The 19,304-nt window shown below is 28.2% G+C and overlaps 2 protein-coding genes across 2 annotated transcripts; one reads left to right on the forward strand and one right to left on the reverse strand.

Moving 5' to 3' along the window:
- Positions 1-3,115: 3,115 nt before the first annotated feature.
- LOC105634334 (large ribosomal subunit protein eL42) lies at positions 3,116-4,929 on the forward strand. Its single transcript, XM_012217180.4, has 4 exons — positions 3,116-3,255; positions 4,197-4,376; positions 4,530-4,604; positions 4,711-4,929. Exons 1-4 carry the CDS (start codon positions 3,253-3,255, stop codon positions 4,768-4,770), a joined length of 318 nt encoding a protein of 105 aa, XP_012072570.1. The 5' UTR covers positions 3,116-3,252; the 3' UTR covers positions 4,771-4,929.
- Positions 4,930-5,959: 1,030 nt separating this feature from the next.
- LOC105634333 (hypothetical protein) lies at positions 5,960-9,660 on the reverse strand. Its single transcript, XM_012217178.4, has 3 exons — positions 9,123-9,660; positions 7,380-7,455; positions 5,960-6,275 (listed from the first exon to the last, which is right to left on the reverse strand). The coding sequence occupies exons 1-3, from the start codon at positions 9,477-9,479 to the stop codon at positions 6,154-6,156; spliced, it is 555 nt and encodes a 184-aa protein (XP_012072568.1). The 5' UTR covers positions 9,480-9,660; the 3' UTR covers positions 5,960-6,153.
- Positions 9,661-19,304: the final 9,644 nt, after the last annotated feature.

A 19,304-nucleotide genomic window follows, 5' to 3' on the forward strand; every position in this document is an offset into this window, starting at 1 on the left:
TGAACTGAAAAGAAGAGGAAATATATTTTCTTCTCTAATAGGACTCTTTATGCCTGTAAAACTAGAAAATCATATACTTGTAAACAAAATATTACTAATGTATGTAGATAGATAATATTCATAGTAGACCATTGCTACTACGTATCACTGATACGATATCAAATAGAGATTCCACCTTCTCTATGCTAAAGCTAGTGACTAGAATGCTGATGTAGCAGCCTTAGACTTAACATTCTGTTCTTGATTTTAAACTTCTCTTTTCAAGTCCCTGTATAAATAACATAACTAAACTGACATGTAAAATCTTTTATGGAAATGCTATTTTTGGGGCTGGTTTCTTACTCTGTGGAAGATATATTGGTTTAGTTATTAAACAAATCCACTCTATGAAGAGATACAAATAATCAGGTGCTGCAATTTTTATATTGATCAATAGTAGATAATAGACTTACAACTGTTTAAGACTTTCTCTAAGAGCAATCATCTGTATTATCCCACATTGATTTGGTGTCTAGTATTCGAAATATAAGACTTGGAGAATCCTCCTCCCCATGAACAAGCGTTTGGGGAGTGAGTTCGGCATGGTCCATTTTATAATATGGTATTAAGACCCTACTCTGCCTCAATGTTGGGCCACCTTGCAAACTTTCACGCTCAAGATGTTCATGCTTGGGCAAGAGTAGGGCAATCCTCCTTTCCTTGAGCTAGCTATTAGGAAGTCTGCTTAGTGAAAGACTCTGCTGTTCATAGCTGACTGCTGAGTTCTTTTCAGACGCTCTTTGCTGGATTGATATAGGAAGAAAGAAAACTTTCATATGTGAATTCTAAAATCCAAGTTGTATAAATTTCCTTTTGGATAGCTAGTCATGTTGATCTTTTTGTAATTTTTCACTGGGAACACAAATTTCAAGTGCTTAATCATTTCAAAAGACTAGCAGTGCAAGTTCCCTTAAATTTCCTATATTCTTCAGATTGATATTTAGGTAAAATGAATTGAAAATGGGGAAAAACAAAATTATATGTTAGCTGCTTGGTGTTTGCTCGTTAGTATTCTTAATACTGCAGAAAATTCTAGTTTCAAACTTCAAATGTGAAGAAAAATTTCTCTAAGGATGATTGAGGTTTAGTGAAGTCATACTTGCCTCTAGATTATGTTTTTGCAAGTACTTTACATGTTGAGTGGGATTATTTAAGTGTTACTTAAAGAAAATTGAATGGATATACTTGCCTTTATCTAATTTAATGAATTAAGTCAATGGTTTGATGCTTTTTGTGTTTGACATTTTTGGCACAGCCATTTGCAAATCAATATACATTTGAACGTTAGATTTAAGATATAAATCCTTGCATTTCCTTTCTCGAAACAGAAATGCAAGGGAAGCTTGCTTGTCTTGTATAGGTTCCGAGTCAATTCGACCATGACTGAGCAGGAGCAAAACAAAAGAAACAATAATAGAGTCTAAAACTAATGCCGTTGGAATATTTTTAGAGAGACCAAAATTAAAAAGATTGAAACGATCGCCATATTTTTTTTTCCTACAAATTTTAAGAAGACATTTCCTTTTCTACCCTTATTCACATAATGAATTAGCTTCAAACTTACAGATGTAACTAAATGCAACTGCATGCAAAATGTGAATTTATTTTAGGGTAAAATGGAAAAAAAAAACTTTAAATGCATACTAGAAATAAAAGTGGACAATTATTTTGGAACATATCAAAATAGAACAGAGTATAATTTTTATGGGACGGAGGGAACGTCGCTTCATTTTTATATACTGGGCCTAGTAGTTGGCTTTTTTCGCCGGTTTTCTCTAAAACCAAAATTTTCCGGCGATATTTTATAAGAGATGAACAGCTATGGGTTGAATTAACATGGAGTAAGAGGTTTTATGGGCGTTCTCGTAAGACTAAAAAAATAATACAATAATAAAAAAATAAAATATACGGTAGCGTTATAAAGCTGAATAGAGGATACTTTTTTTTTTTTTAGATTAAAAAAAAAGGCTGTATAGAGAAAATTCAGAAGCGTCACCCGCTTTTATTTTTCAGCTCAAAATAGGGGTTAATATTTGGTTCGGTTAAAAAAAATTAAATTTCCAGTACTCGGCTAAAAAGTAATTACTTTTTAACCAAATTAATTGATTCTCAAAATTACATCGTTTTAATTAAATAGATAATAAAATTAAAAATTAAGAATATTTTAATTTTTATTTTGATTAAGTAGTGATTAGTAATTTTAATTAATTTTTATTTCGGTTAAAGTCAGTTAATTATAAATTTTGGTTAAATTCGTTCGATTAATCAATTTTTCATTTTCTTTAACTTCGGTTCGGTTAATGATCAAAATTAATTCAGCCAAAATGATTCCATTAGATTCGATTCAAAAATTAGTTTGGTTAAATTCGATTAAGTTGAAAAAATTTCGGTTGAAAAATTTAATAAAATAAACCGAATTGGCCAAAAAATGTTCACCCCAACTCAAAACACGAGCAAATTGACCCTATTTACACAAGTTATGTAGGAAATTAGCCAAAAAAATTAATATTTGAGGGATTAAATATTTTTGGATCCCTAAATTGTGATCAAATTAACACTTAGGTCCTTAAACAATTGAGTAGTTATTCTAAAGGACCTAAATAATGTTGTCGTTGCAATGTGAGGCCTTTCCATCCAAATTCCTACCTTTTTCCATTTATATGGGCTGAAAAGCAAATATTAAGTGGAAGATTAAATATTTTTAAGTCCATAAATTATAATCAAATTAACACTTAGATCCCTAAATGTTGAGTAATTATTCACTTTTTAATCTATATAAACGGAAAAAAAGTAAGAATTTGGATGGAAGGACTTCACAGTACAACAACAACATTATTTAGGTGCTTCAAAATAATTACTCAAATATTAAGGGACATAAGTATTAATTTGATCATAATTTAGGGACTCAAAAATATTTAATCCATATTTGAGCATTTTTCTTTTGCCAAAAATTTAATTTTTGAATATTTCACCCAAATTTAGGGCGCAAAATCAACAATTTCCCTTTTAGATTAATCGTCAAAATCAATATTAAAGAAACCTTGCAAAATGCTAGAAGCAAATAAATAAAGAAGGCCTGGCCCAATTTCAAAGAGAGAGCAAGAGAAGCCCTAGACAAGGACTAGCTAAGCACTATAAAATCTTACATTTGACGTTCAAAACGCCTCCTTCCTTCAAGTTGCAGCACTCTAGGGTTTATCAAGTTCAGCACAAATGGTATTTTGCGTCTCAACTTTTCTTAAATATTCTTTCTTTGTTTGACAAATTTTATGATGTTTAATGCCTAAAATTACTGTCTTATGAATAAGTATTTCTTTTCATTTCTTTCCTTTATTTATTGTTTTTCTTTGTACCCTGAATTGATTCTTGGATCTAGAGCTGCGCTTTTTGGTGTATTTATTCATTTGGTCGAAATGGGTTTGTTGTTAATGAAGAAATTAGCTGCGAAGTAGATTCGTGAATGCAGAATGAATGTAGCGTTATCTTTTTTATCATTTGGGTTGAATGGGCTGGCTTTGATAAAGGGAATTAGATGCACAAAAACGATAGGAAAAGTTTAATGCTTTGTCAAGCAGTTGTAGAAGTACAAGATCCTGAAACTAAAGTTGGTTTTCTAGATTTGATTTGAATAGTCATGGATTATACTAATTTGGTGTGATTGATTGTTTGGTAGAGATGAATTCCTCAAAAGTTGTGGAATTTATTTGTAATTTTGATATTTTTGCTTTGGTATCAAAAGAAGTACTCGTATCAATTTGATGAATTCAATCCATGGAATTAATGAGTAAACCAACATTTATCAATTTCAAATGAATTCTGTATTTATAATTAATCATACCAAGCATGGGGTAAGCGAACAGGTCTGAAAAGCGCAACTATAACTTGGTTCTTTTTACTTTTTTCAGTAATAATAGTGAAGGAAATTTCAAATGATTGATTGTGTTGGTAATATCATATGGTTACCTGATGGCTTATATGTAGGTGTTTTCCTTTTTCCATTTGTTGGATATTTCCATATGTAGTTTAGTGTTTCTTGTTGGACTGTGAATTTACTTATGCTAAATTGGAATTTCCTATAGTCCTCTGTCTTTGTTTCTGCTCTAGATTTGGCTTGAAAATGTTCCCCTTGTTTAATTATAATATCATGTGTTTCACAGGTGAATGTTCCAAAGACAAAGAAGACATACTGCAAGAGCAAGGAGTGCAGGAAGCACACCTTGCATAAGGTTACCCAGTACAAGAAAGGAAAGGATAGTCTTGCTGCACAAGGGAAAAGGCGCTATGATCGCAAACAGTCTGGGTATGGAGGCCAGACTAAGCCTGTTTTCCACAAGAAGGTATTTTCAATACTAGATATCTAGTATTTGCTACTTAATACTGTTTGTACATCATTGAATTCCATCTTAGCATTAGCCACTTGTAAATGTGATCTCACTATTTACTGTTAGGAGTTTTAGGCCTGATAAAATGTTTTGTAATCTTTTGAACAGGCCAAAACTACCAAGAAAATTGTTTTGAGGTTGCAATGTCAAGGTTGCAAGCACGTGTCTCAGCATCCAATTAAGGTATGCCTTTTGTCTAAACAACTTTTTTGCTTATTGTGACTTATTGTCTTAGAAAATCCATTTCAGCTGTTTTTGAAATGCTTCTTATTGCTTGTTGTTTCTGCAGAGGTGCAAACATTTTGAGATTGGTGGAGACAAGAAGGGGAAGGGAACTTCACTTTTCTAAATTCTATTTTTATGTATGTGTTTTGGATGTACTTAGTGTTGAAGCAAATCTAGAAGTTTTGTTCACTTCATTGTTGATTTCTTTTCTGTCATTTCCAGACATCTACTACTTATTTTTTATGGTTTTTGACAATTAATAGTAATTGGGTTTTAGTTAGAATTGGCAAAGCTCTTTTAACTTATTTTTCAATGATTCAGTAACAATTATGCATATCATGAATGGGATCTATATATATGCATGCGTAACTTAGTTCATAGCTGAAATAGTCTCTTGGAAGTATTAAATTGGAAGCAGAACATAATTTCTTGTCAGATGATTTCTTTACATGTGCTTATAAATAATGTGTTTGGAGGTTAACATTTATGATTTTGCTTCAAAATTCTAAATAAATGCTTGGTGGCTGTGTGAATATCGATGTCATGCTTATTATATCATATAATAAGCATGAAAATGCTATTCAGCGTTGTCTAAAAATTTGGAACTTTGGACATACAGTTTGGTTGGGTTTATTTTAGGTGCAGACTCTTTTTAATTGCTAGAGTTTGTGCTTAATTGGATGCTAATTTATATAGAATTTATTAGTTTTTCTATTTATATATAATTGGATGCTCTGTTACATGAGTATCTCCATTGTTAGGTCAATTAGAGCTAAGTAACCGAACTCTTCTGTAGCTGATTTCTCTCGCACCAAGCTGCCAATCACGCAATCCAAGGCCAAAACAAGTTTTCTTGTGACAAATAGTTGCATTTAGAGTCCAAGTTCGTCAGATTTGGTCAAGAAATGGTTGGAAAACGGAGAGATGAGGAGAGAGGGAAATCACCGATCTGGCAGGAATAAGGAGAAGAGAAAAAAATGATTTTTCCTAAACCTGCTCCTATAGGTTATAAGTGAGTCTGATTCGGTCCGGTTCAATTGAGATTTTGAATAATTTATTTTTGATTTTTGAATGGTTTGAGTCTAGTTTAAGTAGTATATCTTGGGTTAAGGAGGATTTTAATTGAATTTAAGACTTAATTTTCACAAATATTGTATAAAATAATATTTTAAAAATTTTTCAGATTTTAATTTAAATCAAAATCTTTTAAAAATAAAGAATTGAGCTGTTTATTTACATATTTAATTTTTTAATTTATTAGATAAAAAAAAAAGCTCAGCAGGAAAATTTGTAAAAGTTGAAGGGCTGACAAATGTTTTTAGCAACAACCTTCTTATAGCTTTCTGTACAAGCTGCTCTTGGAAATAACAACAACAACAATACCTATTGGTATCAGTGTTTCTGTCTACATGATACAGTTTCTTTTCTTTTATTTTAATTAAATAAAATAATTACCCAAAACAAAGGTAATTAAGTAGAAAATGGGGTTCAATTTCAATTATTGTCTTCAGCAAGGCCAAAACTCAGCTGGTTTAACCTTGGAAATGCTCTCAAGGACTCCCACAGGAGAAACACGTCCCATCACAGTCACCCTCTTTGTCTCCAAATCGATGCTGAAGGAACTCACTCCTAACATGTCATAAACAAAACATTAGCTATCAAAAATGGGAAATGGATTACAAATTTCTTATACATGCATCTTTTGATTTAAGGAATCTAAAATCTATCAATTAAGCACTATGAAATTCAAAAATCATATTGTTTTATATAAAACAAAACCCAGTGGTTTAGTCTGATTGAATCACTAAATCCTACAGATTTTACATGTAAATTCTAAATTTTTTCCTTAATTAAGGATTAGATTTATGAGAATTACCTTTTTAGCTATTAAATTTAAAAATGTCTTTTAGATAAGTCGAAATATAACAATAATAACTACATTTTAAATTGGCCTAACGCATAAATTTAACCTTAAACTTTTAACGATTATCCTTATGACCTCTGAATTTTGTAGGGTTCAATCATGACTTCCCACTAACATATTTCAATAATAAATATACCCTTCACTAAAATGAAATATATTTGCAGGAGTTCAATCGTAACCTTACACTTTCACATAAAATTCAATCATGATCCTATACTTTCATATTTCATTTTAAGGAAGGATATAGTTATTAATGAAATGTCTTAGTGCATGGTGCTCACGATGGATTATCGTAAAATTCAGAGAGCCACAAGGATAATAAGATAGAATTTTAAAATCATTGTTAAGCCACAATGGATTTTAGAGTCATTGTTAAGTTCAAGTAAGGTAGAATTTCTAATAACTTAAGTATTCAAACTTATTTATGTAAATAAATGATTAAATATAAAAGAAATAATTTTATAAAATTACAAATTAAATTATAAAATGTTGATTAAATAAAAAGTGAACTTAACTATTTTATAGAATTATTAATTTTACAATATATAAATAATTAGATAAAAATTTATTCTAGTAAATTACTAATTAACTAGAATTAAATTAAATAAATTTGGTTGGAACAATAGATGTAGTAAATTTATATATGGATAGGGCATTTATGATGAATATGGTACCCATTTCCATTTGTAGTAAACTTTTTATTGCTTAAATTGGGTATATAAGTATGTTATTTACCTATATACCCACATTTAAGTAATATTTTAGTCACATTTTTTTTGTAAATAAATAAATAAATAAAAATTAATCACCTTCCATTTTAGATAGATGTTTCTTCACTTTCCCAGCACACCCTTGGCAATGAAGAGAAACTCTCATGACAACAACCTGCAAGCAAAAATAAATTAATTAATTGTTGTATCTTGACAATGATAATGGGAAAATAATAAAAATTAATATTGGAAAATTTAACATATGACAAAAAAAAGTATATATACATATATAAACTTCTTGTACCATATTGAAAAAAAATTGAAAAGATTCTTGTTTAATTTTGTGGCCAAAAATGCTAGATTTGGCACAATATGGTTGATGATGTAAGGTAGTTGGAATGTCTGCTAATATATATATATATATTTATTTATTTATTTATTTATTTATTTATGGTTAAGTTTGAACAACATTATCCAAAATTGGACAGAAAATTTATGCCCTTTCCTTGTGTTGTCATGTGCTAATGCTTATCAAATATTCCTTTCACATGCCACAAAACTGTATTAATCTTTTTAGTTTGCACCAAATTAACACTCTGTTTCGATGGAGGTATTTTTTTTAGGAATAAAAATAGCCGAGGAAAATAACTGTAGGAAATAATTTTATCTTATTTGGAAAAGAAGGAAAAATAATGAAGGAAAGAAAAATTAATTTATTTTCCTCATCTCACACAAATAGAATCTCTCTATTCGGGAGAGAAAATAATGGTAGAATGTTGAAGTTTCTCGAACTCAAATACTCAAACTACTTTTAACTAAATATTGAAGTTATATGATCATCACAGTCCTTTAAAAGGATAAGTGAGGTTAAAATGGTAATATATCAGTATTAATAATTTTTTCTTTTAAAATTTTACCTTTCCTTCATTATTTTCCTTTATTATCCAAACACAAGGGTGAAAAATAACAATGGAAAGAAAATTAGCAATTCATCATTATTTTCCTTTGTTATTCTAATTCATCTTCTTTCAAACGGAGCGTAAGTAATAATATGCTATTGCTATTGACCTCATAGTCCAAAAATAAAAAATAAAAAATTTACCTTTATAAAATTTTATAGTCAAAATTTACCACGAGAAATGAATTAACTTTTATATAAAAAAATAATTGGCCAAATAAATATATAAATCAATACTTAAACTTTATAAGGAAAATTTAGTGATACTTTAAATGTTTGTATTGACTTATCAGATGTTTAGTCTGCAACATTACATTTACCAAACACTCAAACTCATGCTTATTTAAACTTATAAAATTATATTTATTAGATAATTAAAAATGTGAAATCACTGTTTAATAATTTATGTTAAAATACACATAAATGATCATATTTGTTGAACATATATCCAATGATTGAAATATGTAAAATTATGTTTGATAAGTATAATTTTATAAATAAAGTGTCTCAGAGATACTATTTTAATAGTTGAATAAAAAGTTGAAAATATTAATAATTATTTTCGTAAAATATTAGGTGTGAATTTATATATAAAAGCCAAAATCATACTGGTTAAATAAAGTAAGAAAAAAAAAGTATTCATTAAATAAAGTAAGAAAAAAAAAGTATTCATATTAAAATTATAATTTAAAAAATATATTCAAATGAGGTAATTTTTTGAATATATAAGTTACTAAAATACATATATATACACATATCTTTATTGTATATCAATTTAAGATTAAGAAATTTGCCAACCAACCAATGCAACAGTTAAAACGAGTGGTCGTTTGATAACAGGGAAAAAATGTAAAAGAAAAAAAAAGGATTTGAATGGATCAAACCTGGAAAACTTGTTGCTGATCAGATGAAGGCAAAACTGAAGGTGGTTTCTGCATTGGTAATCTAGTTTTATAATATTCCTTTGTACTCTTCTTCTTGTTGCTAATATTATCATTATCATTATACTTATTATCGTTTTCTTGTTTCTTGATGGATGAAACAAGAACAGATCTACTAGTTGCTGGTGGAAGTAACTTCAATGAAGAAGAAGAAGAAGGCTCTGCAAGTCTTGAGTACTTTACACTAGTAGTTCTTGGCACTATCATAGAGCGTGGATCACCTGCTGTGCAAATAGCAGTTGCTGCCCTAGACTGGCACATAAATCCCTTCATCTTCTTGCTTGATTTCTTGGTGGTCATGGTTGAGCCTGAGATAGAGAGAGAAGGGTGTTCTTGAAGGTAAATTGATAGGTGGATGCCTTGTCTATCTGAGAGGAGAAAAGGTAAGGTTAATAGAGAAATTTGGATCTTTTAGGTAGGAGAGAGTGTATAAAAAGAGTTGAATCTTAAGATGAGCTTTGACTTAGGTATTAGAGCTTTTTTTTTTTTTTTTTTTTTTTTTTTTTTTTTAGCAAAATGCCCTTTCTGAAAATTGAATTTGTGTTCTAATTCTTACGGGAGATTAAAGTGAATTACCATTTCAACCAATATGTTGTTGGTAGAATCATTTTTATTACTATCCAGTTGCAAGTTGAAAGTTGCATGCTATATTTATGACTGAGCTAACAAGGAATTGGGTGGCAGAGGCAGTTTCTGTTTGTCTCTGTAGTGTATACATCTTTTGAATGCTTTCAACTTCCTGTCTTTGTCTTTGGTTAATGTTCAGAAACCGACTGCTCTGTATTAAAGTGATTTCATAGATTACTCAACTGGCCTTTTGGCACAAGTAGAAGAAATACTTAGGTAAAAAGAAATAAATAAATAAAATAATACTCCACCCGTACCATTTTGTTTGTATATTTTGACAAAACACGTATATTAAAATTTTAGTTAACAAAAATTATTTTATTATTTTTCACCCTTAACTCATTAAGATATTAATAAAAATCATTCGTTTAATGAACAATCATAAAATTTATTATGGAAAAGTAATTGTTTAGATAAATAAATTTAGATACCTTACAAACATTTTGAGACATCGAAAAAAAGAAATAACAAGCAAATAAAATGGGACGGAGGGAGTAATATGTTTGAAAAATATTGTTTTATGATTGACTTGGTGTATGCACGGGTGGCCAAATTTTGGTTTTTGAAATTAAAACTGTCGGTTGGGAACTAGAATCGGCCAGAACTGGGAGATTGCGGTTTGGTTCCGGTTCTTAATTTTTTAGAATCGTGATTCGTCGATTCTGAGAACCAGCTAGAATCAAAGGTTTGACAACCGTTAGAACTGGTGATTCCAATCGATTTCACAATTTTGTTATTATTTTTTATCAAAATCTCTAGATGAACCTTCTTAACAATAGTAAATGGCTATATAATGTTTAATTATATTAAGGGTATCTCTGCAAGTCAGATTTTTTATTTTTAGAATTATGCAAACCGCTTAGAAAATTAGTTGGAGAACCGTCGATTTTGGAACCATTCAGAAACCGTAACCGGGTGGTTCCTGAACCGTGGCTACCCCTAGGTGTTTGGTATTATTCATCTGTGAGGGCGTATACAAGAAATTTCTCATGGAGAAAGACTTACTTACACTTGATGTAAGGGTCTAAGAAAGACTTACCTATACTCGGTGTAAGGGTCTATCTATGCACCAAATTAATTAAAATTAGTATTTTGATTCAAATGAAAATATTTATAATCTGAAAAAAAATGACAAAGCAGTAACATTTTTTTAAAAATTTCTTTGATTGGCTTGGTGTATGGGACTATCCATAAACCAAACGTAGACAACTTAACCATACCGTGTATGAGTTTATATACCAAACCAATTATAAATAGCGTTTTTATCCAAACGAGAGTATTTGTGATCATACACAGTAAACAAAATGACAAATCAGTAATATTTTGATTAAATGAAGTAGTTATCAGTCTAATTTAAATTAGAGAAGACTTGGATTACAATTAGCATTAAAATTTTGATTCCCAATTAAAATCTAGAACAATTGTTTCAAATTCTAACATTTTTCCTAAAGATTATTGCTATCTCTTCTCCTAAATTTTTGTCTTATAAAAGATTTATTACTTTGTAAAACTACAAATATAATAAGTATTTTAGAACATAATATTTTTTTAAATCCGACAAATAAAGGTAGAAAAAATGTTTAATAAGTAGTTTGGAGTCAATTTCAATCTAAAATTATTAAATAAAACAAAATGGAAAAAAGACAAAAAAAAGTTTGCGGACTTTTGGTTTTGAACGAGATGCACAAATCTATATTATGTCCAAACCAGAAAAGAAAGAAAGAAAAATGAACTCGAAACTCCACTTAAAGAACGGAGATGTCACTTAGTTAACATTTAAAAAACAAAATAGGATATTATTGTCTTTTTATATATTATGATGCATGATGTATATATTTTTCTCTTTCAAAAAAAAAAAAAAAAGATGTATATATTTTTTATTTTTAAAGTAAACACATTATTTTTCATTCTAATGTATTATACAAATAAAAATATTAATCAAATTTTAAAAATAATATTTAATAAAAATTAATGGTTTTAAATAACTATAAATAAAATAGTCATGAAAAATATTAATTTGAAAATTTTATAAATAGTCATTTTTCTGAGGTTAAAAGGAATCTAAATAAAATTATACTCAAATCAACTAGCACATGAAATAAGAACAAACATTAAAATGCATTTGATTGGATCGACAACTATTTAAATTTCTATTAGCTATGGGTTGTTAATTTAAAAAATCAACCGAACCAAATGCCTTCTAAAGATTCGTTTGATTTAACTGTTCAAAATAGCTGATAGTTGGTGGTTGGTAATAGTTAGCGGATTAATGTTGTTATTTGGTAAAATTTTGGTACAAATTGTTGTAAAAATGTAAAATCACCATTAAGGATATATACTTATTTTTTATATATAATGGTCAACAATGCAATTTTTTTTAATTTTTACATTAAATATATGTTTTTATCTTAATGTGTAATATAAATAAAAAAATACTTATTAAAATTTTTTGATATATTATTTAATAGAAATTTTTTATTTTTTATTGACTATTATAAAATTAATGAATAAAAATAGAATTTTATTCAACCGTTTAACTGATGAAAATTAAATCACGTATTTTAACAATAAAAATAGAACGAAAACAATTGGATTTTTTTTGATTGGAGAGATGGTGAAAAAGAATAAAGAAAATTCAGTTTAAGTGGCAGAAGGAGAGGAGAGCAATAAATGAGTTTACGGAGGTAAGAGTATGATCACAGTGCTTCTAACAGCTTTTTTCTCAGAGCTTCAGACTTTATTCTCTTCTCAATTCTTTTTCATTTTCATTTTTTTGTTTTATTGTTTTTATTATCAGAGTCTTCTTTTTCTCTCACTATCACATGCACACACCACTAAGGTTTTAAATTTATGAAATTGACATGTCCTATTGCTCGGCCCCAGATCAAAAATTGTTACTCCCTCTATTTTCTTTTTTCTTTTTTACATCTCATTTTAAGGGTTTTGCATACGAATTAAAAATAATAATAAATATATAAAATTTTAATAAAAATAAAGATTAAAAAGATTATATTTCCTTTTTTAAAAAATAGTAATTCTCGTGGTTTAAATAAATTTAAAAAACAGAGTTTGAAGTTAACATGGACTATTAATGTTACAATAATAGAAAAGTAAATCTAGAAAGAAAATATTTAATGAATCATTTGAATTATAAATAAACGATACAATAATAGATTTAAATTCAAATTTCTTTTGTCCAATAAAAAAAAAACTATTATATGAATTCTTAGTATTGATTGTGTTTTTTGAGTTTAAATTTTTAACTCTTTGAGTTAATAAAATAAAGCATAAAAATTAAAAATTAAAAATTAAAAATTATAATGATTAATAGTTTTTGGGGGTTTAAGTAATTGTCATATATTCAAAGAGATTATTTTTAAAAGTCAAAATTTTTATTGAAATTTCTATTATATATTGAAGATCATGGCATGCAATACAAGTACTGGTGCTTCACCTGCCAACATATGTTATTTGGATTTCTCTTACCTTACATAGCAATTGTAATGAGGTGAAAAAAAAAAAGAATAATACAATTTGAGTTGTTAATATATGTTATTGCCATTCTCTAATCTAATATGGCAATTATAATTACTTGAAACCAAAAAAAAAAAAAAAAAGTTAATGATTGAGTGAATATAAAAAGAAGTAAAAAAGAAATCATGATTACTCTTATATTCTAAACTTTTCTTTTAGGGCAAAATGCATAAATTTAATCATATATTTTGTAAAATAAAAAAATTGTCTCCCTCGAATTTTATTATAAAATTGCACTCATTTAACTACAACTTGCAAAATTTGAATTAAACACTTAATGAATAATTAAAAAACATAAAAAAATTATTAATCTAATAATCATGTTAATCACACGTTAAATCAGTATTTTACATGTAAAAACTAAAAATATTAAAAAAAATATATGACATAATGTATAAATTTGCCTTTAAACTATTTACAGAGTTTCTATAATGACCTTGTACTAATAAATCCTTCAATAACTATGCTCCTTAGAAAAATAGAAAAAAAGATGTGCGTTACACATGTGTTGATGTGCATTTAATAATATTATGTGTGTTTAATTTTAATCCACCTAGATTAATAATGCTGACTGTACCATTTTTTTTAAAAAAATTTTTCCTCTTATTTTCGCTTCTTGAAGATCTCTTCTATTCCTTTCCTTCTTTCTGCTACTGCAACAGTCCTTTGCTTGACTTCTCTAGAAGGGTAAAAACAACATGGATCAAAGTGATCTTTTGCAACATAAATTCTCAGCAAAATAATTGATCCCAAATTTCTCAAAAAGTTATTTATTTTTTAAAAAAATATAAAAAATTAAGGCAGAAAAAGAAGCATAAACTTAAAGAAAAGAAAATAGGAAACAAAATTGAATAAACCATTTTTTTTTTAATACTTGGGAAGCCCAATGGGCCGAAATAACATTGTGAGCTATACAGCAGGGGGTAGCCCTCTCCTTTCAATGACATTCACCAAATTGGTGATAACTTTATGGTGAAGAGGACTCAGAACTCGAACTTCTCACTTCCCACATCTTCAACAAAACGTAGGTTTATGGTGAAGAGGACTCAGAACTCGAACTTCTCACTTCCCACATCTTCAACAAAACGTAGGAAGACCAACCAGACCATATCTGATTGGCGATAAACCATCTTTTATCATAATAAGACTTGTCAATTTTGCAAATTCAAAAGAAATCAATGAAAAACTTATTATAATGATAAAAAATTCATATAATAATAAAAAAAATTATAAAACCCCATAAGTTTCGATCTAATAACATAACCCACAATAAATCAATGAAGAGAGAAACAATTAATATGATTCTTGTCCAAGAATAAGACTCATACTACTTTTGTGATTAAAAAAAAAAAAAAAAACTCAGAAAAAATCAAGAAAATTTAAAATATTGAGACTAAACCCGAACTTTCTTGTTTGTAACAAGCTTCTCAATTCCTTACAAATTTCGCCCTATTTAGCTAGATTCTAGTTGGAGAAACACAACGAAGTTGAGAGGGGGAGGGAGATTAATATTGTCGCTCCGATCGATTTTGGAGATAGAAATTGAGAAGAACAAAGCTTTTGATGCCTCTTCAAAGTTAGTCAATTGTTCATGCCATGCTAGACACTTACGTGGCTGATAAAATGAGCCTTTACGCTCTCAAACACGATTGAATGCATACTCTCCTCAACTTACCTGGTGACTGACATGGTTACTAAAAAATTTGTCAATATAAGATTATAATAGAAACCCTGCCAAAGTTCAAAGGTCCACCAGGAGAATCGCGATAGTTCATGGGCAATTTATGCATTGGGACAAAAAAACTATTGTTGTTAGTGCGAAAATGTGTACAATATTATTAAAATTCATAACTTTAAATGCATAATAAGTCTTTCATAAAATTAAAGATGCTACAAAATTTTTCGTGTAAAGTACAAGGGTAAATTTATGCATTTTGCATTTCTTTTCATCACAACTCATGAAATTTCTAGCTATTAAATCCTCTAGACGTGATGATTATGAGTTTGGTTTAGTTATTAAAGACTGTCCAGACATGTTATTGTAGATGGAAAGGGAGACAAGCTAATGTAGTTGTCTGTTCTCTAGTTAGTACATCTTACAATTATGCTCGTTTCTAGATATAGAATTTAATCTCAAACTATTTGTTACTCCCTCTGTCTCGAAATATAAATTATTTTTTGGTGATTATTTTATTCTAAAATATAAATCGTTTTGAGTATTTTACTGAGTAATAAATGATATTTTTCAATGTTACCATCATTCACAAGTAACTACTCACTCCGTCCCAAAACGATAGTCTACATTCTATTTTCACACAGATTAAGAAAGTAGCAACTATTATCGTTAAAGAACAATTTTATTCATATAACTTTTCTATTATGCTTATCTTAAATAACACATAAGCAATTATTATATTGAAATACTTCCTTTGTCTCATTTTGTTTGTATGGTTTACAAAACACGCATATTAAGAATTTAGTCAAAAAAAATTATTTTGCCCTTTTTCACCCTTAACTCATTAAGATATTAATAAAAGTATTTCATTTAATAAATAATTATAAAGGTTATTATGAGAAAAATAATTATTTATATGGGTCCTGTATACGTATGGCACAACCTAAGAGGAGGGTGAATTGTGTTTTCTAAAAATAAAAATTTAACTTTTAACAATAAAATTAGAATTCTATTACAGCAGAAATAGAATGCATTTGTGAGAGTAAGTTATAAAGATTATAACTTTCTCACAAAACTCTATGCAGAAAATAGAAAGACTTTGTAAAGAGCAGCTATTGATTAGAACTGCTTCATAATATCTTAATCAATTTCAAAACTACTTTATGAAAGAAAGTTATTATGTTTTTGAACTACCTCATAAAGTTTAAACAAATATTAAAGAGTATGTGAGAGACAGTTATTGAATTTCTAAACTGCTTCACAAAACTTTAAGTAAACTTAGCAAACTGATTAAAACTCAAATTGTGAAATATACTGAATATAGAAGAATAGATTAGAACTTGGTGTATTCACAATACAGAAGTCCAGAGTTCTAATGTTCAATAAAGATAAAGCTTATTCAAGTTCAGAAACAGAAATTCATTAGCAATTTTGCAGTTCTAAAAAGTTAACAGATGTGTAAATAAAATAAAATCAAACAGAACTTCAAAAAATAAAAAGAAGATAAACACAGAGACTTATAGTGGTTCGACACTAACTCGCCAACATCTACTCCTTAAGACTCATCTTGAGATTCTTCAATGTTTTATCTCTTTTCAAGGGTAAGAGACAAACCAACAATACAAGGAAATAGATCAACACCTAGATCTAACCTTTGTCCCACTAGATTTTCCAAAGATTTTAGTCAACCTCAACCTCAACCTTTGTCACATCAAGACATTAGAATCCCACACAAGGAGAATGTCACTTGATAACCTATACCACCATAGCTTTTCACCTAAGCTATTACACAAAAGTTTTTAATTAAAAAGCCTGTCTACAATAGATTACAGAATCTATATAGATAGAGAGAAATGCAAATATAGGTACAGAAAAAACAAAAATCAAGATTAGAAAATCGATTTAAAGAACAAAACTGTTTTTTAAAAGATGTTATTATAAAATTTTCTTTTCTCTTTCAAAATATTTCTTGAAGCAAGAAGACGAAAAGAAATAAAGGGGTTTTTGAGAGAGCTTTGAGAGATTTAAAACATATGATCAATGGACTCTTACTCTTAAAATAAAATACCCACGTTTTCATAAGAGAAAAACGTTTTATATAGAGGGATGAAGATCCTATTTAGAAAGCATAAAATCTTTTAATTTAAGGAATATTTTTGACATTCAAAAATAAGAGATATGAAAAGATCTTTAAATATTTGTTGCCAAAAATATTTGAGTCAAAAATCTTTTCATTTAGGAAAGTAGAGTAAATAAAAGATTTGACTTTCCTTTTTATAAAATGATTTTCAAAAATGCAAAAATATGCAAATCTCTTTCAAATATTTTGTTACAAAAAATAATTAAGCCAAAATCTTTTTCAAATAGATAAGTAAAATTAAAAAGATCAAGATTTGACTTTTATTATTAAGGTAATTTTTGAAAATAATAAAAGATATGCAAATCTCTTTCAAATATTTTGTTACCAAAAATAATTAAGCCAAAATCTTTTTCAAATAGGTAAATAAATTTAAAAAGATTAAGCTTTGACTTTTATTATTAATGTAATTTTCGAAAATCCTTTTGAGAGAGAAGAAAAATATTTTTATGCTTATAAAAGAATATTCTCTCTATCCTACAAAATATCCTAAGATACTAACCACTAAAAAGAAATCTTCAATAACCTTTCATGGTCTTCAAAATCGTGGATTTGTAGAGACTTGCCTTCTTTAGCAATTTCCATAAATTAGTATCAGCACATACAAAAATATTAAATTTATTTATTTTGCATGATCATCAAAATTTCAAGATACAATTGACCATTGAGTCAACAGTTTACATATCTAAATTGAGACATCCAAAAGGGTAATAGCAAGCAAATAAAATGGGACGAGGGGGTAACAAGTAAGAATTAATGAGAGTTATTAAAAATAAGATAAAATTTAATAAAGGTATAATAGAGAATTTAAGAATTAATTATAATGTAAAAAAAAAAAGTGGATTATATTTTGTGACAAACCAAAAAGTAAAGATGAACTATCTTTTTGGAACGGAGGGAGTATTAGTTTTGAGATATAGGATAATTTGGTCAAATTACCCTTGGTTTTGTTATAATCTAAGAGAGTCAATTGTTTCCTTAATTTTTGTATAAAAACCTTAAACTGACTTATATTTTGGGACAGAAAGAGTAGTTGTTTATAATTCTTATTAATGCAAAGAGTATTTCCCTTTAAAAAAACTCACGAAAATTCAACATGTATTACCATCTACGGTGGGACATAAAAGAAAATGAATTATTTAAAAATATTTTAGTAACCGAAGAAATATTTATTACCACATGCCATTGCAAAAGGCTTGTTGTAGGAAAATCATTGCATAAATAAAAAGGTATGTATATAAATGGGCCAATCGGAAGCCCATTCCATTATCTCTAATGATTAGTGCACGAGTAGATAGGACATTACTGATCTGCTGTGCCTTTACCATGTGATGTTCTGATCATCTGACCTTCGTGAATTCATTTCCATGCTCTTATGTGGAAGGAAGGAAGGCAGGACCACATCTCCACAGCTATTGACTGTCTCTATCTTCCTAGCTGATGGATAAGATGAATAAATGAACCTCACCCTCCTAAAATTTAAAATTTTATAATGAGTTGTTTTTTTTTTTAGTATTTATGTTTGTTTTATACAAATATGAATTTCAGAAACAATACTACCTTCAATTATGTATCTTGTTCGAGATTGGAATTGCTTAGACTTATTCTATTCAGAGAGTTTTTAAAATTTATTTTCATTTTTTTTTTCATTGAACGGTCAGAAATACTCTTTTTTTAAGAAAAAAATTATTTCTCATTAGTTTGTTCCATGGATCAGTTTATAAACTAAGTTTAAGTAAGTTAATTCCTGAGCATTAAAATATCTGCATTTAAAGTCTGTTATTCAAATAAAATATAATGTGCTTCGAACCCTTCACAAATAGATTTTAATCTTTGATTATAATTTCCATAGACATATCAGCTTGCCATGATATATTATATATATTCATTCATAGAATAACAATTAAGTCTCGTTATGAGAGCAGAGGAGTCTCAGGCATTCTTAATAAGCATGTCATTCATTATTATAGGTGATTTATGGAATTTCTAGCTAGTGATTCATCATAATATTGAATATATTGTGCATCGTAAGGAACTGAAAGCTCAATAAAATAAGAAATACACTAGATTTCTCCTTGACTCCCTAATCTTCTTATGTTTATATATATATATAAGGGGGAATTTCATAAGCAATAATATTTTTAGCATATAT

Source organism: Jatropha curcas, chromosome 8, assembly GCF_041381405.1.
Source record: "Jatropha curcas cultivar XTBG-Jc1 chromosome 8, XTBG_Jcur_1.0, whole genome shotgun sequence".
NCBI classification, from domain to species: domain Eukaryota; kingdom Viridiplantae; phylum Streptophyta; class Magnoliopsida; order Malpighiales; family Euphorbiaceae; genus Jatropha; species Jatropha curcas.

Coding starts and splice junctions, on each gene's coding strand:
- LOC105634334 (XM_012217180.4), top strand. Junction 4,377..4,529: donor AGCCTGTTTTCCACAAGAAG/GTATTTTCAATA, acceptor TCTTTTGAACAG/GCCAAAACTACCAAGAAAAT. Junction 4,605..4,710: donor TGTCTCAGCATCCAATTAAG/GTATGCCTTTTG, acceptor TTGTTTCTGCAG/AGGTGCAAACATTTTGAGAT.
- LOC105634333 (XM_012217178.4), bottom strand. CDS start 9,479: ATGACCACCAAGAAATCAAGCAAGAAGATGAAGGGATTTATGTGCCAG. Junction 7,456..9,122: donor ATCAGCAACAAGTTTTCCAG/GTTTGATCCATT, acceptor TTTTGCTTGCAG/GTTGTTGTCATGAGAGTTTC. Junction 6,276..7,379: donor ACATCTATCTAAAATGGAAG/GTGATTAATTTT, acceptor ATGACATGTTAG/GAGTGAGTTCCTTCAGCATC.